Source organism: Micromonas pusilla, assembly GCF_000151265.4.
Source record: "Micromonas pusilla CCMP1545 genomic scaffold MICPUCscaffold_11, whole genome shotgun sequence".
In the NCBI taxonomy this organism is placed as follows: domain Eukaryota; kingdom Viridiplantae; phylum Chlorophyta; class Mamiellophyceae; order Mamiellales; family Mamiellaceae; genus Micromonas; species Micromonas pusilla.
Window position 1 is genome coordinate 109,930 of NW_003315892.1, and position 21,963 is coordinate 131,892.

At 70.4% G+C, this 21,963-nt stretch overlaps 8 protein-coding genes across 8 annotated transcripts in view; 4 read left to right on the top strand and 4 right to left on the bottom strand.

Annotated features, from left to right (window-relative positions):
* Nucleotides 1-761: 761 nt before the first annotated feature.
* Nucleotides 762-1,239, top strand: MICPUCDRAFT_9103 (uncharacterized protein; the record flags this gene model as incomplete). Its single annotated transcript, XM_003061833.1, has 2 exons — nt 762-1,022; nt 1,174-1,239. Coding segments are annotated over 2 exons (327 nt in total), but the record flags the coding sequence as incomplete, so codon positions are not given.
* Nucleotides 1,240-1,324: 85 nt separating this feature from the next.
* Nucleotides 1,325-2,634, bottom strand: MICPUCDRAFT_48361 (uncharacterized protein; the record flags this gene model as incomplete). Its single annotated transcript, XM_003062048.1, has 2 exons — nt 1,325-1,676; nt 1,796-2,634. The coding sequence occupies 2 exons, from the start codon at nt 2,632-2,634 to the stop codon at nt 1,412-1,414; spliced, it is 1,104 nt and encodes a 367-aa protein (XP_003062094.1). The 3' UTR covers nt 1,325-1,411.
* Nucleotides 2,635-2,785: 151 nt separating this feature from the next.
* Nucleotides 2,786-4,551, top strand: MICPUCDRAFT_51544 (uncharacterized protein; the record flags this gene model as incomplete). Its single annotated transcript, XM_003061834.1, has 1 exon — nt 2,786-4,551. One exon carries the CDS (start codon nt 2,786-2,788, stop codon nt 4,451-4,453), a length of 1,668 nt encoding a protein of 555 aa, XP_003061880.1. The 3' UTR covers nt 4,454-4,551.
* Nucleotides 4,552-4,591: 40 nt separating this feature from the next.
* Nucleotides 4,592-6,585, bottom strand: MICPUCDRAFT_1594 (Nucleobase:Cation symporter-1 family; the record flags this gene model as incomplete). Its single annotated transcript, XM_003062049.1, has 4 exons — nt 4,592-4,934; nt 5,068-5,938; nt 6,129-6,207; nt 6,376-6,585. Coding segments are annotated over 4 exons (1,503 nt in total), but the record flags the coding sequence as incomplete, so codon positions are not given.
* A 523-nt stretch (nt 6,586-7,108) lies between these two features.
* MICPUCDRAFT_51548 (uncharacterized protein) lies at nt 7,109-10,146 on the top strand (the record flags this gene model as incomplete). The annotated part of the gene is made up of 2 exons (XM_003061835.1): nt 7,109-7,167; nt 7,326-10,146. 2 exons carry the CDS (start codon nt 7,109-7,111, stop codon nt 10,144-10,146), a joined length of 2,880 nt encoding a protein of 959 aa, XP_003061881.1.
* Nucleotides 10,147-10,328: 182 nt separating this feature from the next.
* MICPUCDRAFT_51549 (uncharacterized protein) lies at nt 10,329-13,589 on the bottom strand (the record flags this gene model as incomplete). Its single annotated transcript, XM_003062050.1, has 2 exons — nt 10,329-11,687; nt 11,850-13,589. The coding sequence occupies 2 exons, from the start codon at nt 13,587-13,589 to the stop codon at nt 10,329-10,331; spliced, it is 3,099 nt and encodes a 1,032-aa protein (XP_003062096.1).
* A 484-nt stretch (nt 13,590-14,073) lies between these two features.
* MICPUCDRAFT_51550 (uncharacterized protein) lies at nt 14,074-17,934 on the bottom strand (the record flags this gene model as incomplete). The annotated part of the gene is made up of 4 exons (XM_003062051.1): nt 14,074-15,258; nt 15,426-16,068; nt 16,236-16,880; nt 17,162-17,934. The coding sequence occupies 4 exons, from the start codon at nt 17,932-17,934 to the stop codon at nt 14,074-14,076; spliced, it is 3,246 nt and encodes a 1,081-aa protein (XP_003062097.1).
* Nucleotides 17,935-18,252: 318 nt separating this feature from the next.
* The window catches only part of MICPUCDRAFT_48363 (uncharacterized protein), a gene marked incomplete at its 5' end in the record, with an annotated part of 4,898 nt that continues 1,187 nt past the window's right edge, over nt 18,253-21,963 (top strand). Inside the window, 3 exons of the mRNA XM_003061836.1 lie at nt 18,253-18,849; nt 19,061-19,249; nt 19,700-21,289. Coding sequence (XP_003061882.1) covers nt 18,253-18,849; nt 19,061-19,249; nt 19,700-21,289 — 2,376 coding nt within the window. The remainder of the gene's footprint in view (nt 18,850-19,060; nt 19,250-19,699; nt 21,290-21,963) is intronic.

The following is a 21,963-nucleotide window of genomic DNA, read 5'->3' on the forward strand; positions in this document are numbered from 1 at the left end:
ATATGATGATGGCTGCGAAGATGACGTTTTCGTGTACTGTATCCGCGTACCCGAGCCTCGACGTCATCGCGTCGGCGTACTGATAGTCTATAGTCGCGCGTACGCGGATACAGTACACGAAAACGTCATCTTCGCAGCCATCATCATATCATCATCTTCTTCACTCGCGCTCGCGCCTCGCCCACGATGTCCGTCGCGTCGCTCGCGCCCGCTCCCGCGGCGCGTCCTCCTCGCCACCGCCGCCGCCGTCCTCGCCGCGACGCGCGGCGTCGTCTCCATCGCGTCGCGGCGAGCGGCGGCGACGACGACGACGGCGGAGGCGTCTTCGGGTTTCTCCGGCGGCTCGTCGCGCCCGGGGACGGGGACGGGGACGGGGACGGGGACGGGGACGGAGGATCGTCGTCTGCCGCCGGCGCGTTCGCGGGGAAGGAGGACAGAGAGCGCGCGGCGCTCCGGGCGACCGCGCTGCGAGGGACGACGCTCGAGCGCCGGAAGTTGCTGCTCGCGTACGACGCGGAGACGGACGGGTGGAACGCCGGAGGTGCGCGGCGCGGACGCCGTCGCATCGATCTCGCGTCGTCGTCGTATCGCTATCGTCGGAAGATTTTTTCGCGTTGTTAACTCGCTCGCTCGCCATCTTAAGGTCCCTCCCTCTCTCCTCCTCCGGCGCAGCGTTCCACGCCAAGGTGGACAACATGGGTCCCGCGTTCCTGCTCGCGAAGACGAAGACCGGCTCGTACTTCGGCGCGTTCAACCCGCTCGGGTGGGCCTCCCGCGAGGACTACAGAGACGCGTTCAACGCGTTTCTCGTCAAGTGGCCGAATTGCGCGGCCCCCGGCGACGCGTCGGCGGCGCCGTTCATACTCGAGAAAGTCGGCGGCCCGGGCGCGGCGATATTCGACTTCGGCGCGGAGGGGCCCATATTCGGCGCGGACGCGCTGAAGATACCGCTGGGGCGAGCGCCGTCGATGGGGTCGTCCTACGCCGCGATCGGCGGGGAGGCGCTCTTCGGCGGCGGCAAGGTAATAGTCTACCTGGCGCTTTCCTTTCAAAGCTCGCTCGCAAATCAGTCTCGCTTTCGACGACCCGACCCGACCGCGACGCCTCCGTTCATCGTTCGCACGACCGACCGACGCTGACCGATGCGCCACGACGCGAACGCAGGTGATCAAGACCGCGAAGAGCCGCCTCGGGAGCGCGTACGCGTCGCCTCCCGACGGCACCGGGTCGCTGTTCGGCGCGAGGGACGCGAAGGACGCGTGCGAGCTCGTCGAGTTGCGCGTGTTCGCGGGCGAGGGTTTGGACGGGTTTTACGCGTGAGGTAGGGGTACTAGGGTTGGGGTTTATTAGGGTTAGGGATACATGTAGGAGGGTTAAAAGGTTTATGCTGGGCACCTCCACTGACGACTGCCTACGCGAATGGGTCCCCCCACGGCAGCCACGTCTCCATGTCGATCACCCCGACGCATCGAAACGCGCACCACGCGTCGGTCCACGCGCCGCGCAATCGCCTCGTCCTCCTCTCCAGCGTGGGCTCCTGCAGCCGCGGCATGGACGCGTCGACGATCTCTCGCACCGCGTCCGTCTCGCACGCCGCCGCGAGCGCGGCGTACGCGTCGACCTTTTCCTTCCTGCCCACGAACGGGCCCTCCTCGGACGCCTCCGCCGCGGCGAGTCTGCGGGGAACGAATTGAATTTAATTTAGATGCGCCGTGAAAAGTCCTTAAGGAACGGCGTTCACAACGCGGACGCGGTCGTATGGGGACCAGTGTATCGAACGTGGACGCGCCTGAACCGTCGCGCCGCGCGTCGCAGCGCGTGTATCGCGAACGCGCCGCGGTAATACGTCCGCGCGGTCGGGTGCGTCTTGATCCGCAAGTTCTTCTTCGACGCGAAGATCGTCGACGCGACGTCCGCGGCGTGCATCATGAGGAGGAACCCCGCCTCCGCGTGCGTCAGCGGCATCGTCTCGTTCGTGTACACGTTGGTCACCTCGAAGCGGTGATGATGCGGCGAATTCTTCCTCGCGTCGTCGTCCTCCTCCTCCTCCTCGTCCTCCCTCTCGCGCATCACCGCGCGGTACAGCTTGCTCTGCGACGCCGTGCCGTACAAGAACATCATGCGCTCCGCCCACGCCCCGCACGTCTCCTCCGCGACGCGCCGCGACGCGAACGGCATCGCGCGCACCGGGAGGAACTCGCTCCCGAACGCGGTGTGCGCGAGCCCCGCGACGACGATCGAGCGCGGCGCGCGCCATCGCTTCAGGATCGACGCGACGTGCGACAGGTGGTCGTCGAGCGTGACGCCGTCGAGGTGCGGCGTGGACGATGACCCGCGCGCGCGGAGCATCGCGGCGACGCGGTCCTCGAGCTCGGCGTCGGCCTTCTCCCTCTTCCTCTTCTTCTTCGCGTCGTCGTCGTCGTCGAGATCGTCGAGATCGTCGAGATCGTGAAGGAAGAGCGCGCTCGCGTCTTCGATTGGCGGCCTCGAGTCGTCCGCGCTCCATCGCGCGGCGTCGAGTTCAGCCTTCGTGAGAAGGCTCCACCCGCACGAATACGCGAAGAGGAGGAAGAGGAGACGCGCGAGCACCGCGAGGACGACGTCGACGACGCGGAGGACGAGCTTCGCCGCCATCGCGCGCCGGTGACTGCGGTGGGAGAGAACACTGGGAACTTTTTTAGAGTTGGTCCGCGATTTTTTTTGCTGGTTTCCTCGGAGACGACGACGACGCGAGACCACGACCGCCGGCGCCGCGCGACGCTGTCGCTCCCGCGCGCGCCACGCCATGAACGTCCTCGCGCGTATCGGACGCGCGCTGTTCCCTCCGCGCGAGGCGCCCGCGCCGATCTCGCTCTACGTCGGCGACGCGCGCGTCGAGCTCCCGCCCGGGACGACGCTGAGAGTCCCCGATACGTCAGGGCGCCGAGCGTGGCTCTTCGTGCGCGAGGGCTCCCCGCCGCCGCCGACGACGACGCCGGCGCCGCCGACGCCAGCGGTCTTGATTCCCGCGCCGCCGACGCCGGCGGCGATTTCCGCGCCGCCGACGCCGCCGACGCTCGAGCCGCCGCGCGCGAGAGAGGCGCCTCGAGAAGGTGCGCTCGTCGAGGCGGAGGACCTCGACGCTCCGCCTCCCGCGAAGGCCGCTCCTCCTCCTCCTCCTCCTCCTCCTCCTCCTCGGCCTCGGCCTCTGGCTCCGCCGCCCTCTCCTCCGCGCAACGACCGCGTCGCCGGCGACGACGACGACGACGAGGAAGAAGACGCGGCGTGGGATGACGCCGTGAAGAGGGACCCGCACATCAAGAAGGAAGGCGAGACGTCTCGGGGACTCAAACGCAAGTCCCCGGAGCCCGAGGCTGCGCCGACACAGCCCGAGTCTCCGCGCTCGAAATATGTCGGCTCGAAATACGTCGGTGTGTACAATCAAGGTGGGACGACGTGGAGGGCGCAACACAGCAACAGATACCTCGGCATGTTCCAGACCGAGCTCGAGGCCGCGGAAGCCTACGCGAAAGCCGCGGGCTTACGCGAACCACTGATCAAGCGGAACGGCCTCAGCGGCTTGGCTTTACTCCACGACACGCGCGCGAGAGAGAGAGTGGCGGCTCCCCCCGAGCGCGACGCATCTAACGAGCGAGTCGCCCCCACCGAGAGCGCGACCGGCGGCGACGATTCGGCGACCGAAGGCGTGCCTCCGCGGAACGAGGAACGCCCCGAAGCGGACGCTGACGTCATCGGCGGCGGCGACGACGCGGGCGATGCCGCGGAAGAAAGACCGTCGAAAATCCAGCTGCAGAAGCGCGTTACAACGGTGATGCAGCGCGTTCGCGTCAAGCTCGGGAAGAACTATATACACGCCGACGATCCGCCGCCGGAGGGTTGGCCGCAGGGCGTGCCGTTCAGCGGGCTGCCTAACTCGCTCGACTACGGGGAAGAAGGGAGGAAACAACTCGAGGCCATTCTCGCGTGGGCGGAATCGCAAGATTTGCCGGAGGCGCCGACGAGCGCACGGCGTAGATCTCCAGTCACCCCGGATCTCATCCCTTACGTCGACCTCACCCCTCTCGACGAGAAGCGCAGGAGCATACCCACGCAGAGATTCGTCGCTGGCCCGGCGTCGGGTAGATTACCGACGCCGGAGAACGACACCCCGCCGCCGCCGCCGCCGAGGGTGATGGCGTGGCAACGTGACTGTCGTGGTTTGTGCGGGACAGCATGTCGCTGCCATGGCTTTGGACCTGACCGAGAAGCGCTGCTCCGGAGCGGCGAATACAAGGAGAAATCCGTCAAGTGTCCTCGAAACGGCGGATGCGGCGGGGACATCCTCCTCATGTTCACGCGCGACGCCGCGCGCGACGGCGCGAACCTCAGATGCCCGTACGAGGAGTGCGGCCTGGATCTCGCGCTCCCGAAGAAATACACGAAGTACTTCGACAACACCTGCTCGTCCGGGTGAACGAAACGCGCGACGCCGACGACGAATGAACAGAACGACCGAAGGCCGTGACTCGACGACTACACTTGAATACATACGCGCGCGCGCATCTACATCTCACGACGTCCCTCGCAACCGCTTCGCCTCTCTCAACCGATCCCGCCGCGTGCTCCGCATCATCGCCACGTACACGACGAACGCGATCCCGAACCCGACGAACCACGCGTAGTCGTACACCGCCGCCGCCCACGGCGCGCACCAGGTCACCGCCCCGGCGGCTCGCAGAAACCCCGGAACGTTCGGCAGCACCCCCAACGCGAACGCGAACGCCGCCGCCGGATTAAACCCCTCGACGTACCAATACGGCGACCGCGCGCCGTGCTGATACAGGCCGTCCAGACTCAGCGTCCGCCCGCGAACGACGTAGTAGTCCGCGATCATGATCCCGGTGACCGGGCCCAACAGCGCGGAGTACCCGATTAACCACGTGAAGATGTACCCGCTGAACGTCGGGGTGGAGTTCAAAGGCATCAGAAGCGGAGTTGAAAGGCGTCGCGGTCGGGGATTGAAAGCGAGGGCTGGGCGGAGAGACACGCCGGGAAAAGTCCTTAAGGATCGGCGTTCACCACGCGAACGCGGTCGTATGGGGACCAGTGTATAGAACGCGCCTGGCGTCCGCGGTGAATCGCCACGGCGCGACGATCGTACCGAGCACCGCGGTGAGGACGCCGCCCATCTTGAACGAAATCTTCTCCGGCGCGCAGTTCACGAAGGCGTTCGCGGGCGCGACGACGTTCGCGGCGATGTTCGTGCTCAGGGTCGCGGCGAGCAGACCAGCCATGGCGATGACGGTCGTCAACGGGCCGTTGTTCATCGCCGCGAGCAACGCGATGGGATCGGAGATGACGCGGCCGAACGCCGCCGCCGCGCACGACGTGATCGCGATCGACGCGAACGAAAACAGCGCCATGAACACCGGCAGCCCGATGACTTGACCGGCGCACTGCGCCTTTTGCGACGTCGCGTACCGCGTGAAGTCGCTTATGTTGAGCGACAGCGTCGCCCAGAACCCGACGACGGCGGTGACGGAGGGGAAAAATACCGACCAAAACTGCCCGGCTCGCGCGCCGCCCGCCGCGAACGCGCTCGGCGCGGACAGCATCACCCCGAGCCCGCCCGCGGCGCCGTACGCCCACATAAACAGCGCTGCGGTCAGCGCGATCAACACCGGCGCGGCGAACCGCTCCAGCGTGCGAATGCTCTCGATCCCGCGGCACACGATGACGACTTGCGCGGTCCAGAACAAAAAATAACACGCGAGCTCCGGCGCCGACGTCCCGAGCCACGCGATGATCGGCGATGACGCGGCGGAAGATGGAACGTCAACCGCCGCAGAACCGACGACGCCCAGCGCGCTCCGCGCGATGGCGTAGATCGCCTGCCCGCCCACGTGCGTCTGTATCCCGAACCAGCCGCACGCGACGAGCGCGCGTAACACCGCGGGGACTGAGGGTCGTTCCATACGAGCGAACGTCGGGGTGGAGTTGAAAGGCGTCAGAAACGGAGTTGAAAGGCGTCGAGGGCGGGGATTGTTGAGCGAGGGGTGGGCGGAGAGAATGCGCCGGGAAAAGTCCTTAAGGATCGGCGTTCACCACGCCAACGCGGTCGTATGGGAACCAGTGTGAGGAGAACGCACCTGAGGCGCCGCGCGCGCCGAACGCCGCGCGCGCGAGGACGGGGAACGGCGCGCCGTACTTCGTCCCGGCGTGGCCGTTCTGAGGGGGTCAAAGGGTGGGTCGCGGGCGGGGTGAGCGCGCGGGAGAATCGAACGGAACGGCGTCGGTCGGCGACGCCGCGCGGCGACGAGCGGAGGAGCGAATATTCCTACAGGTAGAAGAGACTACTCGCCGCGAGCAGCAGAGAGGACGCGGGAGACGACGCACCAACACCAAGGGGATCAACACGAGCGCGTTCGCGACCATGATGCATCCGATGGCCTCCACCGCGCTCATGCCGAGGTCCAGGAGCGACCCCGCGAGGGTGTACGCGGGGACGCAGACGACGAGGCCGATCCACAGCGCGGCGACGTCCGCGGCGGAGAAGGTTCGGTCCCGCGCGCCCACGGGCGCGAGATCCGCGTTCGCGAGCAGCGGCGACGGCGACGCGGGCGGGCGCGCGACGATCGGATCGTCCAGAAACCCCGAGTCGCGCGAGGACCACGACGTCTTCGTCGGCTCCTCGGACGCGGCCTCGTCCTCGTCGTCGTCCTCGGTCGCGAACCACGTCGTCCACGACGCGCGCGTTCGATGAGCTGCCGAAGGCGGCGACGCGACGACGACGGACGAGCGATGCGCGCGACGACGAGGAGGACGCGTCGTCGGCGGCGTCGCCGTCGGGCGCGCCGCGCGCTCGCGCGTCGAAGGCGTCGCGCGCGGCGTCGTCGACCCGGGGAGGGGTCCGAGCGCGCGCATCATCGTTGGGAGGGGGGGGGGGGCGGCGCGGACGCGACTGCCGAGGAGAACGGAGAGACAACTACTGAAGCGACAGCTGGCGCGAGGCGTTCAAAGTTTCGGCGCGTTCGCGTTCGGCGATCGCATCGCAGAGGAGCGCCCTTCGTTACCACATCGACGGACGCGCGGACCGCGCCGGCCGCCCGTCCGTCGCGCGTCCGACGCCATGGGGTTCGAGGTCGAGGACGACGAGGACGACTTCTGGGGGGACGCGACGACGTTCGGGTGCGCGCCGTCCGCCCGTCGTCGTCCGCCCCGCCCGCGCGCGTTTTGAACGAGATCATTTGGGCACCCGCTTCGCTTTCCTTCGAGATCTCGACTCACCTCCCCCCCTGATCCCCGCCCCCCGCCCACGTCATCGCTCTTCTTTCCGTCCACCACAGCGCGATCGACTCGCTGTGCAAGCAAGCGGAGGAAGCGCACGAGAGCGGCGTGCCGCTCCCGTCGCTGGTCGGTGCCGTCGGGATCTCCCCGCCCGCGGCGACGACGAACGGAACCGCGGGTGGGGGGGGTGCCCGAACGTTCGACGCGTCGTATCCTCTGCACCCGCCGAGCGCGGGCGGCGGGCCCGCGCCCCTCGGCGGCGGCGGGAGCGGGATGGGCGGCGACGGAGGGGGACAGTACGACATCGGCGGCGGCGGCGGCGGCGGCGGCGGCGTCATCGGCGACGTCCAGGACATCATCAAAGCGAAAGACGATCTCATCGGGCAGAAAGAATCCCACCTGAAGATGCTGCGCTCGCGGTTGGAGATGTCCGAGCGCGACACGGACGAGATGAAGCGGAAGCTCACGGTCGCGGAGTCGAAAATCGCGGCGGCGGCGACCGCGGCGGGCGTGGGAGCGGCATCCGGCGGCGGCGGCGGCGGAGGAGGAGGAGGAGGAGGAGGAGGAGGAGGAGGAGGAGGAGGAGGAGGAGGAGGAGGATGGAACGACGGGCGTCGACACCATCACGCGGCGGCGTCGTTTCACCAAGGTCCGTCGCACGCGGAGGTATCCAACGCCGCCGCGCTCGCGGAGACGAAAGCCGAGCTCGCGCGGCTGCGCTCACAGGTCGCGTTCAAGGAGGAAGAGGCGGAGGAAGCGCGACGACGCGAGGACGACCAGCGGAGCCGGCTGCAGAGAGCGGAGGCGGAGAGCATGCAACTCGCGGCGGATTTGCGGCGCGAACGACGGAGAGCCGCGGCGGCGGAGGCGGAGGCGTCCGCCGCGACGGGAGGGGGTGGCGGCGGGGGCGGGCGCGGCGGCGGCGGCAACCCGAAACGGACGAGGAACGACCGCGGCGGCGAGGACGACGACGGCGAGGACGACGATCGCGGTGCCGGGCCGTCGAAGCGCGCGCGAGGCGGCGCGCGATCCGATCGCGATCGCGATCGCGGCGACGACGGCGGCGCGGGGGCGACCCGCGCGGCTGCGACGGCGCTGCCGCCGCCGCCGCCGACGCCGCCGGTGGCGTTGGTTCTCCCGCCGCCGCCGCGGCATCTCGCGCGCGGCTCGGCGTGCGGCGCCGCGTCGTCGATACCTTCGCGGTCCGCCGCCGGCGGCGGCGCCGCGGCGTTCGCGGCGATCGTCGCGGTCGCGGCGGAGGACGTCCGCGGCGTCGAAAAGCGCGCGGAAGATGGAACGTCAACCGGCGCGTCCGCGAGCGAGAAGACGACGCACGCGGCGACGTGTCGCCTGCGGGATTCGCTGTGCGCGCTCGCGTCCGAGCGCGGCGGCGTCGCGGGGGTCGTGGCCGCCGCCGCGAGGGCGATGCGCGCGCACGCGGCGGCGGCGACGGCGGGGGGATCGGCGGGCCCCCCCTCTTTCGCCGCGGCTCCTCACGACGCCCCGCGCGCGGTGCTGAACGTCCTCTCCGCGATCGTCCGCCGCGACGACGGCGACGCCGCGCTCGTGCTGCGCCTGTGCCGCGACGATTCGAATTCGAACTCGTCGGAATTCAAATCGTCGCGATCGAGAGGCGCGAGGGCGCCGCGGCCGCCGCCGGCGGCGATCGCGAACGTCCCCGGCGCGTCCGGCGTCGGCGCGCTCGTGCCGCACCCCGCCGCGGTCAGCGCGCGCGTGTACGCGCTCGCGCCGGAGGCGTCCGTGGCGGACATCACCGCCGCCGCTTCCGCGGCGGCGGCGGGGGATGCGAACGGTCACGGGATGCGAACGGACGCGGACGAAGCGAACGGTCGCGCGGCGCCGCCGCCCGGCGCGTTGCTTCGCGACGCGCTGACCATCCTCGACGCGAGCATCGCGCGCGCGGACTGGAACGCCGCGGCGGCGGCGGTGGAGTTTTTCACGCGCGTCGCCGCGGCCGCGCCGGTGATGGGCGACGACGGTCGCGGCGTCTTCGTCGCCGTCGCGTCGCGCGGCGCGCTGGAAAAGTTGATCGCGCGCGGCGGCGGCGAGAGCGGTTCTGGCGGCGGGGGTAGTTGTAACGCTTCTCACGGGAACGTTACAAACATATCGATGGGACCGCCCGCGTCGCTGCGCGTCTCCGCGCTGACGCTCGCGCGGATGCTCGCGTCCACGCGCGCGTTTCTGGACGTCCTCGATCGGTCCGCGGCGGCGGGAGGGAGATCCGGGACCGGCGGCGCGGGGACCGGCCCGGGCGACGGCGACGGCCTCGGGACGGTCGCCGCGACGGCGTCCGCGGGAACGGCGCCCGCGACGACGACGGCGAGCGCGTCGGACGAGGGCTGCCCTCTGATGCGCGCCATCGTGGCCTGCCTCGGGGAGGAGCCGCCGCCGCCGCCCGCGGCGGTCGACTCGACGTCGTCGTCGAAGTCTCCGGCGGCGCCCACGGTGTCCGACGCCGCGCTCGTCGTCCTCGCCGCGCTCTCGCACGCGGGCTGGGACGGATGGGCGCACGCGGTGAGACACCACCGCGTCTTATCGCACGCGGCGACGGCGGCGGAGGCCGCCTTCGGCGTATCCCCCTCCCCGGGGGACGCGAACGCGAACGGTCGCGGGATGCGAACGGACGCGACTTCCGCGGCGAAGCACGACACGCGGCGGTTGAAATCCGCGCTGATGTTCCTCGCGCGTCTCTTCGCGGAGCCCGGGACGTCCGCGGCGGCGGCGTCGACGTTGCGGCGGGATCGAAGCGTCGCGCGGCGGCTGGCGAGAATCGCGAGGTCGGCGGAGGCGCACCCGGAGGCGATGCCACGGCGGGTGGGGAAGTATTTCGCCGCGCTGTTGGAGACGACCGACCGGTGAGGGAGGGAAGGTCGGGCCGAAGGGGGGGGGGCGACGCCGGGGGAGCGACGTGCGACGCGACGACGACGACGACGACGATGACGAAGAAGAAGAAAGATTGGAGCGCGAAAGAAACGCATCGCGCTCCAAGCGAGAGAATTATTATTAGAAAAGAACGGAACAACGTTCCCGCGCGAGCCGTCTCACAGCTCATCGCGCGGCGTCTTTCCCTCCTTCGTCTCGGCGTCGTCGTCCACCTCGCCCTTCTCTTCCTCGTCGATCGCGCGATCGAGCGCGGCTCGGTACGTCGCCGCGCGCTTTCCCAACTGCTCGCGCGCGGCGTTCAGTTCCCCCGCGTTTCGCTCGCGGCGCCCCCCTCCTCCTCCTCCTCCTCCTCCGCCGCCGCCGCCGACGAACGCCTCCAACTCCTCGACGAGCTTCTCCAGCCTCTTCCGCTCTCTCGTCACTTCGCTATCCGCGTCGTCGTCGTCGTCGTCGTCGTCGTCGTCGTCGTCGCGACGTACACCGCCCGCCGCCGTTCGACTTCTCCTCCGCCTTCGCCTCCGCTCGCCCTCAACCTCATCCTTCACGGAGAGCAGGTCGCCCTCGAGGTCGCTCGCGGCGGCGTCCGCGGTCGCGCGCCGCATCTCACGCTCTCGCAACGTCTTCAACACCTTCTTGTTGCGCTTCGTCGCCGCGGGGGACATGAACTGCGGCTGGTACTTCATGCTGCGCGGGATGCGCCTGTCGGTGATGTCGCCTTCGTACGCCTCGTCGTCGTCGTCGTACCCCTCGTCGTCGTCGTCGTCGTCGTCGTCGTCGTCGTCGTCGTCGTCGTCGTCGTCTCTGTCGTTGTACTTGCCCGATTGAAAATCAAACGCGACGTCGTCGATGGTCAGTTTCGCGTCCATCGCGCGTTGCGTCGTTTTCGATCGTCCCGCGCGGTCCCCGCCGACGGTGACGCGCTCGAGCGCGAGGATGCCGCTGCGGTCGAGGACAAAGTGTAGGCCGACGCCGACGGACTTTGGCAGCGGGCGCGCGTCCGCTTCCTCGCGCGCGCGGTCCGCGTCCGTCGAGGTGCCCTTCCCGGACGCTTTCGCGGCGCGGCGTCGTTTCGCGCGTTTTTCCCGCTGCGCTCTTAAATCCTTCACGAGAAGCTTAATCGCCGCGTCGACGCCGCCGATTCGGTACGCCGCGAACGGCACCGGGTCCACGCCCGAGCGCGTGGACCCGACGTTCGCGGGCAGCCGGCTCCCGCCGCCGGCGAGAAGCGCGGTGGGTTTGTTATTTTTCTTCGACGAACGTTTTTCGGCCGAGTCTTTTTTTTCCTCCTCGCTGCTCTTTTTTTCCGACGGCGGCGGCGGCTTCGCGGCTTCCGTCAAGAACACGACGACGTCCTCGTCCACGCCCGGCACCTCCACGCTCATCCTCTGCGGCAGCTTCGCGTTCGCGGGGAACAGCTCGTACGGCGACGCCTCCGTCGTCGACTCCCCGCCGGTCGTGTACGACAGTTTGATCGCGTGCGCGTAGTGGTCCACGAGGAGCGGCGTGGTCGCGATCGCCTGCGTCGGGGTGGAGTTGAAAGGCGTCAGTTGGCGTTGAAAGGCGCCGAGGGCGGGTATTGAAAGCGAGTGGTGGGCGGAGAGATGCGACGGCGAAAGTCCTTAAGGAACGGCGTTCACCACGCGAACGCGGTCGTATGGGGACCAGTGTAAAGAACGCACCTGCGTCGCGACGGCGACGGCAACCTTCGAGCCCTTCACGAACAACGACGACGACGACGACGACGCGTCCTCTTTCGACGCTTTCCCTCCTTTCCGCCCTCCCTTCCCGTTCTTCGCGGCGTTCTTCTTCGCCCCCGCGCCCTCCGCGATCGTCCGCGCGTACGACGCGTTCAGCGCGACCGCGGCGGCGCCCATCGCGGTCGCCTCCTCCATGTTCAGGTGCCTTCCGAGCGCGTCGCCGCCGCCGCCGCGGACGACGCCGACGCCGAATTCGGTCGCGACGGCGTTCAGCGCGGCTTGAATCGCGGGCGTCCTCGCGGCGCCGCCGACGATCTCCACCGCGTCTACGACTCGCGCCGCAGCAGCGTTCTTATTCTTATTCTTATTCTTCTTCGCGTCGTCGGCGCGCGCGCGGTTCAGGAGGCGCCGGAGCGGCGCCGCCGCGCGTTCGATTATATCGCCCGCCGCGGCTTCGAACGCGTCCCTCGTGATCACCGCGCGAAGGTCGAGGGAAGCGCCGCCGCCGCCGCCGCTCTTCGCCGCGTCGTGAAAGTCCACGATGGAGACGACCGCGTCGCGGTTCGCGCTCAGGGTTTCCTTCGCCTTCTTCGCCGCGCGCATCAACCGCGCGTGTTGTTTCGGCGTCAACTTTTTGATTTTTTTTGTTTTCTCGGCGTCTCCGCCGTTCTCGTCGTTCGCCAGCGCCAACGCCGCGACGACGCCGTCCAACGCGCGCCCGCCGACGCCGCCGTCGTCCTCCCACTCCGCGTCGAGAACTTCCACTCGCGTCCTGTATCCGCCCTTGGCCTTCCCGAGGTACGGGTACGAGATCTTAATCAGCGAGGCGTGCGCGTTTCGCGCGCCGACGTCGACGACGACGACGCGCTCGGGCGAGCGCTTTTTTTTCCCGCCGCCGCCGTCGCCGTCGTCGTCGCCGCCGGCGTTCTCTCTCTCCTCCTTCGCCTTCGCGTCCCACCCCGCGGTCCCCGGCGGCGGGTACCTCCGCGCGAGCTGCACGCCCACGGCGGCCGCCTCGCTGACGACGCGCGCGTGCGACAGCCCCGCGACGCGCGCGGCGTCCAACACGCCTTTGCGCTGCGGCTGCGTGAACCACGACGGCACCGCGATCGCGACGCCGTCGATCGATCCGACGGAGTCCTCGCCGCCTGTACCGCCGCCGTCGCCCGCGGCGGCTCTCCGCGCGGCGTCCTCGAAGAGCATCGCGACGATCGCTTCCGGGTCGAACGCCCTCGAGGACGTGTCCGAGACGAGCAGCGATACCGGCGGCGCGACGCGCGCGGTCCCTCGCGTCGCCGGCTTCGATCGCGGCAGCGTGTGATTGAAGCATCCGCACCACGACGACGTCGCCATAGGCCCGCATCCGCCGCGCGCCGCCTGCGATGCCGCGGCCGCGCTCCTCGGCACGCCGAGCAATCCCCTCGGGTCCGCGATCACGCACGCGGGGCAGCTCGCCTCGAGCGTCTCCGCGTCCGCGCCGAGCGCGCGCCGCGCGCCGCGCTCGGCGAACGCGACGAGCGCGGGGGACGCGCGGCGGCCGGATCGCTCCGGGACGATCGACTCGAGACGACGCGCGTAGCTCACCTTGGCGACCGCGGAGGTGACCGTCTCGGACCCGAGGTCGATCCCGAGCGACGTCGCGTTGACGCCGCGCGGGGACGGGAGGCATCCGACGCACGCGGCGAGGGCGAGGAGGAGGAGGAGGGGGACGCGCGAGCGCATCGCGCCGCGGGGACGGCGCGCGCGGAGGCGAATGATGACTGGAACGACCGACGTCGAAAAAAGAACGCGTCTTCGATTTCGATTTCGTTTCCGTCAGGTGCTGTCTGTTCTTTTGACGACATGACAGACGGGTCATCACCGGACGAACGCTTCGTCGCTTCTCATCCTTCACGACGCGGCGACAGCTCCCGCTCCCGCTCCCGCTCCCGCTCCCGCTCCCGCTCCCGCTCCCGCTCCGCCGACGCTTCCTCGACACCGCTTCCACTCCCTCGCCGCCTCGTTCCTCTGCCTCGCGAACGCCTCCCCGAGCGCGTCGTACGTCGCCGCGCGCAGGTAGTGCGCCTCCGCCTCGCTCGCCGTCGCCCCCGCCGCGGCGCAACACGCGACGGCGGCGTCCAGCGGCGCGAGCTGCGATGATAGGTCAAAGTTGGAAGAAAGACGCGCGTCATGTCAGTCGCGCGGGGGTTGACGCGATTGGTGGATATCATGTACACGTGTCAAAACGAGAGTTCCACAGCGCGCGAAGGAAAGAACGGAAAGATCGAACGGGTCTCACCGCCGCCGCCGGGTCTCTTCTCAACGCCTCCGGCGTCGTCGTCGCGAGCGTCGCGCGCGCGGCCGCGAGCCGCGCCCTCGCGCGCAGCGCGAGCCCGCCGCGCGAGAGCAGCGCGGGCGCGTGCGCGTCGAGCGCGCGCTTCGCGAGCGCGGCGTACGGACACGCGGTGGCTCCTGATTGGTCCGCGGCGTGTCCGACGTGTCCGACGCTCATGGCCAACCAAATCTCGGCGAGCGAGACGATCGCGGCGGCGCGAATCGCGTCCAGCCGCAGCGTCGCCGCGAGGTGCTCCGCGCGCAGCGCGTGCTGCAGCGCGACCGCGGGCGACCCCGCGGCGAGCCAGCACTCCGCGAGCAGGAGCGACAGGCGCGCGGACGCGCGCGTCAGCCCGCCGATTTCGCGGCACCGCGCCAGCTGCGCGGCGGCGACGGCGCGGCATTCCTCGAAGCGACCAGCGCACAGCAGCGCCGCCGCGCGCGCGCGATGCGCCTCGACAGACGCCTCCGCGTCGACCGCGGACGACGCCGGCGCGAGCGCGGCGAGTTTCGACGCGGCCGCGAGCGCGGCGGCGGCGTCGCCGCGCGCGAGCGCGGCGTCGTGCGCGGCGCGCGCCGTCGCGGCGGCGAGCGCGGGGTGATTGGAACGCGCCCGGCCCGAAGCCTCGAACCGCGCCCTCGCGCGCTTCAGCGTCGCCGCCGCCGCGAGCGGGCCGTGGCACGCGCTCGCGTGCGCGGCGAGCATCGCGAGCGCGGTCGCGGTGTCTTCCGCGGACGCCGCGGACGGCGGGTGGGGCCCGGGGCGGTCGTGGTGGCGGTGGGGGGTGGCGGAGGCGGCGGCGTTCGGTCGCGCGCCGCCGCCGTCGGCGCCGTCGCTCGCGCCGCTCGCGCCGACGCCGACGACGCGCGACGCGTCGCAGCGGAGGTGCCGCAGCGCGTGCAGACGCGTCATCGCCGGCACGCCGTGCGCGTCCCATATCGACGCGCATAACACCGACGCGCACCCGCCGAGCTGCTCGATGGACGCCTCCGCGTGGTCCGCGCGCGAGACGGGCGCGAGGTCGAGGCCCCTCGGGGCGGGGTAGAGGTCCGCGGCGGCCGCGGGCGCCGCCTGCGACTGATGTGATTGGTCGAGGGAGGGAAGACGTGCGTCAGTAAGTCACGCGGGCATGCGATTGGTGGATAGCGTTTCCACGTGAGGTTCCAAACGTGAGGTTCACAGCGCGCGAAAGAACAGAGAAGAACAGAAACGACCGGGAGTGTAATGGGTGGGAGCAGACGCACCGCCGCCGCCGCCGCCTCCTTCGCCGCCTTCGCCGCCGCCGCCGCCGCCGCCGTCGTCGCCGGCGCCGCCGCGCCGAGCGCCACCGCGTGCCGGATCGCCTCCACGCGCCGCGCCGCCGCGGTCGCGAACGCGGGCGGCGACGCGGATACCCGCGCGCGCGCCGCCGCCGCGGACGCGCCGTCGCCCGCGCCGACGCCCGGTTTCCCCCGCGCCTCCGCCGCCGCCGCCGCCGCGACGACGACCGTCGCGGGCGCGGCGGCGCGCGGCGGACGCGTCGCGCGGTGCCGCGCCATCGCGAGGTCCGCGAAGGCGATGAGATGCGGGAGGCGGAGTTCGCGCGCCTGTCGCGCGCACCGGCGGAGAAGCAGGCGAAGGTCCTCGCCGCCGGCGTCGCCGCATAACGCGGACGCGGACGCGGACGAAGGCCCTTCGCCCGCGGGGCTCCCCTCCGACGACGCGAGCGCGTCGCCGCCGCTCGCGCAGAGCGCGCAGAACGCCGCGAGCGCGTGCGCGAGCGCGGTCTCGTCGCCGTTCTGCTGCGCCACGCGCACGGCTTCGTTGAGCGCTTTCAACGCCTCCGCGCCGTGCGAGAACCGCGCGTGCGTCTCCCCCAACGTCATCAACGCCGCCTGTAACCTCGCCCTGAATGTCGGGGTGGAGTTGAAAGGCGTCAGACGGAGTTGAAAGGCGTCGAGGGCGGGGATTGAAAGCGAGGTGTGGGCGGAGAGAGACGCCGGGCAAAGTCCTTAAGGATCGGCGTTCACCACGCGAACGCGGTCGTATGGGAACCAGTATGAGATAGAACGCACCTGCCGCCGGAGCCGCCGCCGCCGCCCCCCGCGCCGCCGCCGCCGCCGCCGCCGCCGTCGCCGTCGACGCCGTCGCCGTCGCCGCCGTCGTCTCGACCCAACGCCGCGGCGGCCGCCGCGTTCACCGGCAACGACGCGCCGCCGCCGTCGCCCCCCCCGCCGCCGCCGCCGCCGTCGAGGTAATCGAACCGCCGCCGCGCGTGGTCGATCGCGGCCGGGTAATCGCGCCGCCGCGCCGCGAGGAGATGCCTCGCGGCGTCCGCGCGGGGCGCGCGCGGCGTCGCCTCCGTCAGCGCGTTCAACCGCGCTTCCACCGCCTCGGGGGGCTCCCACCCGTCGTTCGCGTGGAACCGTCGCGTCAGCGCGGCGAGGTGCGCGGCCACGCGCGGGGGCGCGCGCGCGGACGCGACGGGCGGGCAGTACACGTAGTACACCGCGTCGTCCTCGGCGGCGCCCGTCCACGCGCGCGTCGCGCCCGCGCCGACGTCCTCCGCCGCCGCCGCGCACATCGCGTCCACGCGCAGCCGGCCGTGCAGCGCGTCGTCCGCGTCCTTCGCCCTTCGCGCGGCGTCTTCCTCGGCCTCGCTCGCGGCGCCGACGCCTCGCGGTCGCGCGGCGTCGTCGGCGTCGGCGTAGGCTCGAAACCTGGCGGAGTCGAAAGGCGTCAGATGGAGTTGATAGGCGCCGAGGTGTGTGCGTCGGGATTGAATGCGAGAGATGAGCGGAGAGATGCGCCGCCGGGAAGAAACGTCCTTAAGGATCGGCGTTCACCACGCGGACGCGGTCGTACGGGGACCAGTGTGAGATAGAACGCACCTCGCGAACGCCGCGCACGTCCCCTCGAACGACAGCCGTTCGAAATCGAGGACGCATCGTCTGAGGGTCGTTCCATACAAAAATAGTTCACCGGTCAGTTGAAAGGAGACGCGATCAAATGTTGAAACCGGGCGATGGGTGAAAAACTTTTGTATAGAACGCGCCTGAGAAAGACGCCGATCGCCGACTCCGCGTCGACGCGCTTCATCCCCCACGTCTCGTCGTACGCCGCCTCGTCCGCGGATAAGCCGCGCATGGACGCCTCGTGCGACGAGCGCGGCGCGACGTCGCGGAAGAGCGCGACGAGCGCGTCGACGTCGCGGACGCCGTCGACCGCTTCCGTCAGGACGTCCTTGAGGTTGCGCCGCCGCGACGAGGAGGAAGAGGCGCGGCCCGGCGCGGACGTCCCCGCGTCGTCGTCGTCGTCGTCCGATACGTCGTCGTCCGATACGCCGTCGGAGATGTCCACGTCCGAGGTGTCCATGTCGACGTCGCCGTCGGAGTCCGCGAGGTTCGCTCGCTTCGCCGCCCGCATCGCTCGCTTCGTCTTTTTACGGCCCAGCGGCGCGGGGCGCGACGACGACGACGACGGCGGCGGCGCGCCCGACGCGCGCGACTCCGCGTCCAGGGACCGCTTGAACGTCCGGAGGTCCGGCTCGAGGAGGTCGGACGCGTCCTCGCACGCGCGCATGAGCGCGCGCGCGAGCGCGCGTCGGTCGGACGGTCCCAGGCGCGTCCGTCGTCGTCGCCTCGCGTCTTTCTCGCCGTCGCCATCGCGCGCGTCGTCGTCGTCGTCGTCGTCGTCGTCGTCCGCGTCGTCGAGGTACCGCGCGAGCGCGCACAGCGCGATCCTGTGTGGCGTCGGCGAGTACGTCGCCGCCATCCCGCCGCGCGCGCGTCCTCCTTCGCGCCCGCCCCGCGTGGATCTGATGTGTGTAGCGCCGGTGACAGCTCCGAGGAAGATGTTCAAAATCAGCGGAGAGGATGAAGTTCATCGGTCAGTTGAAAGGGGGTGCGATCAAATGTTGAAACTGCGGGGTGGGTGAAGAACGCTCCTGAACGGCACTGCTCGAGGCGGACAACGACATCGACCACAAGCTCGCGCGGCGCCGTCTTTTCTTCCGCGTCCGCCTCCCTCCTCCCCCGCCGCGCCAGATCCCTGCTGCGCGCGGCACGTCCCTCCCCCCCCGCGCGGCGCTCGATGGGGTACACCTCGAGCGCGGGCCTCGGCTCCGACGCGCGCGCGCAGGTCTACAGCGAAGACGTCGTCACCTACGTCGACGCGTCCGACGCCGCCGCGCACGACGCGGGCGACGGCCTCGGCGCGATCGGACTCGTCTCGCGCGTCGCGGGCGAGTCCGACGACGACGAGAGCGATGGATCCGACGACGAATGGAGCGACGACGACGCGTCGGACGACGACGACGCCTCGGACGCGGACGCCTCGGCGGAGAGCCGCGAGGCGCGGCGCGAGGCGCGGAGGACGCGCGACGTCGTCCCCGACGCGCACGCCAAGGTGTGCTGGCTCGACCTTCGCGGCGACGAGCGCGTCGTGCACGAGAAGAACGAATCGCTGCGGGTGCTCGACCGCGCGTTCCTTCACGGCGACGTCGTCGCGCGCGCGTCCGACGCGCTCGGGCAGACCGGCGTCGTGATTCACGTGGACGTGGACGTGGACCTGCGCTTCGTCGACGGCGCGCGCGTGCGCGACGTCGCGGCGAGGCGAATGACGCACGTGCGAGATCATCGCCCGGGGCACTACGTCGTCCACGGGCGTTGGGTCGGCCGCGTCGAGGAAGTCAGGCGCGTCCGAATAAGCGCGTTGGTCCCCGTACGATTGCGTTCGCGCGGTGTACGTCGTTCCTCGAGGACGGCGTATTTTTCTCTCCGCCCACCCCTCCTCGCGTTCAACGCTCGACCCCACGACGACGCCTTTCGACGCCGCCTCTGACGACGCCTTTCGACGCCGCCTCGACATCATCAGAGACGACGTCTCGCTGCGGTTCGAGGACGGCAGCGAGTGCGTCGTCGCCGACGCGGACCCGGACAGGCTCATCCCGAGCGAGAACAGCTCGCTGTTCCCGGACGAGGAGCAGTGCCCGTACTTCCCGGGTCTCGTGTGCCACGCGAGCGCGTCGGTGCTGCGATCGGCGCGGTGGACGCGCGGGAAATACAAAGGCGGGAGAACCGCGGGCGTCGTGAGCGAGGCGCGTTCTATCTCATACTGGTTCCCATACGACCGCGTTCGCGTGGTGAACGCCGATCCTTAAGGACTTTTCTCGGCGCATCTCTCCGCCCAGGGTCCCTCGCTTTCGATCCCCGCCCTCGACGCCTTTCAACTCCGCTTCTGACGCCTTTCAACTCCACCCCGACATTCGCTCGTACGGAACGACCCTAAGGTAACCGCGGGCGAAGTCGAGGTGGACTGGCTCGCCGCCGCGGACGACTCGCGGCCGCCGCCGGCGTTGATTAAAGCGAGCGCGCTGAGGGCGTTGACGTTTTACGCGCACACGTGTTGGCAGCTCGGCGATCGCGTCGTGATCGCGGACGCGGCGCCGGAGGAGGGGTACTTCGCCGCGGACGACGACGGCGGCGGCGATGTCGCGCGGGCGGGCGATCGCGGCGAGGCGGCGCGCGGTCGCTCGAAGGGCGACGTCGAGGCGGATCTCGACGCGGTGCGGGCGAGGTTCACCGAGAAGTTCCACGGCGAAGTCGACGCGAAGTTCCATCAGTCTTCGACCTTGACGGTGGAGGAGTTGAAAGCGGCGGCGGCGACGGCCTCGTACGCGTTGACGGTTGGGCGGTTCCACGCGGACGCCGACGCACAGCAACTGCGCGACGTGCTCGATCTGTTCGACGCGGTGATCCCGCTTCGTGAGGAGCTGCGCGAGATTCAGAAGCCCCCAACGCGCGAGCTCGAGAGCGCGTCGCACTCGCCCGAGGACGGCGTGTACGAGGACGGGACGGACCCGGAGGGGGTGCGGAGGATGTATCAGAGGTCCGGGGAGGACGCGGGGGTCGCGGCGGTGACGAGCGAGGCGAGCGGGCCGGCGGCGACGGTGAACCGGGGGCTGGCAAAGCTGAAGGCGGACGCGCGCACCGTGGCGATCGAGGCGGAAGATGGAACGTCAAACGACGCGAGCGGCGGCGGCGGCGGCGGCGGCGGCGGCGGCGTGACCGCCGCCGGCGGCGCAAGGAACGCCCGACGCGCGAGAGGCGGCGGGTCGAGTCGTCAACGCGGCGGCGGCGGTCGAGTCTCGCGTCACCGCGGCTCCGCCTCCGAGGTCTCCCTCGCCGACATCGAGCGCGTCCGCCCGGTGCGCCCGTCGCCGGTCATCACGCGCACGCACACGAAAGTCGACGTGCACTGGCAGGACGGCGCGATCACGCGGCGGATCAACGCGAGGGATCTCGTGCCCATCACGCACGGCGGCGAGCACGATTTCTGGCCGAATCAGTTCGTCGTCAAGGCGAGCGAGGAGGACGACGAGGACGACGACGAGGAGGAGGAAGATGGAACGTCAACCGTCGCGCCGCCGACGGACCTCAACGCCATCGCCGCCGCGCTCGGCGGCAGCGTCGGCGTTGGGAACCAGCACGGGAACGCCGTCGCCGCCGCGAGGGCGCGGCGAGGGAAAAAAGACGACGCGCCGATCGGCGTCGTGGAGACGGTGAACCACGTCGAACGCATCGCGCGCGTGCGTTGGGTCCCTCGACAGAAGAAGAGTACTACTACTCGTGGTCCTGATTCGTCCGCGGCGGGCGACGACGAATCAGCGAACGCCACGTCGGAGGAGACGCCCGAACGCCGAGAGGAAGTCTCCGTGTACGAGCTCCGAGAGCACAGGGAGTATTGCTTCCGCCTCGGCGACGTCGTGTTGCGTCTGGACGCGGCCGCCGCCGCGGCGCCGCTGGCGACGCCGGCGCGTGAAGAGGACGAGTGGGAGGACGCTGACGACGACGACGACGACGCGAGCGGTTCGTCATCCGGCGACGACGACGACGACGACGACGACGACGACGACGACGACGACGCGAGAGTTCTGAACGAGCTCGCGTCGCGCGCGGTCCCCGGGTCCCTCCCCGAGCTCGACGCCGCGCGCGAATCGTCGTCGGGATTCGACTCCCCCCCGGACGCAGCGTCGCTGACGTGGGTCGGCGAGATCGTCGCGATCCGCGACGGACGCGTCCGCGTCGCGTGGGGCTCGGGCGACGTCTCAGGCGCGTTCTATACACTGGTTCCCATACGACCCCGTTCGCGTGGTGAACGCCGTTTCTTAAGGACTTTTGCCGTCGCCTCTCTCCGCCCACCCCTCGCTTTCAATCCCCGCCCTCGGCGCCTTTCAACTCCAACTGACGCCTTTCAACTCCACCCCGACGTTCGCTCAGACGTCGCCCCGGACGTCATCTACGTCGCGAGCGCGGACGACGACGCGGACGATTTCGTCGACGACGGCGAAGACGGAGGGTCCATCTACGAGGACGACCTCGACGGAAGCGAGGCGAGCTGGGAGACGCTCAGCGGCGACGAGGGCGGCGGCGGCGGCGGCGGCGCGAGGCGCGGGGTTCCGGACGTCGCCGCCGCCGGCGGCGGCGGCGGACGGGGGACGATGGACCCGGTCGCGCTCGCGTGGATCGCGCAGCAGCGCGAGGAGGCTGAGCACGGGTGGCTCACGGAGCATCAGCGGCGCGCGTCGGAGAGGGAGAGTCCCGCCGCGGCGGCGGCGACGGTTGACGTTCCATCTTCCACCGGGCTGAGCGCGGAGGACGCGGCGCGCGCGGCGGAGGCGCTCGGCGCCGCGCTCCGCGCCGCCGCCGCGCCGAGGGCGTCGCCGTCGACGGAGGGACCGGCCGCGGGAGCGGCGGCGGCGCCGGACTTTGGGAACGCGCTCGCGGGGGATCCTCAGAGTCG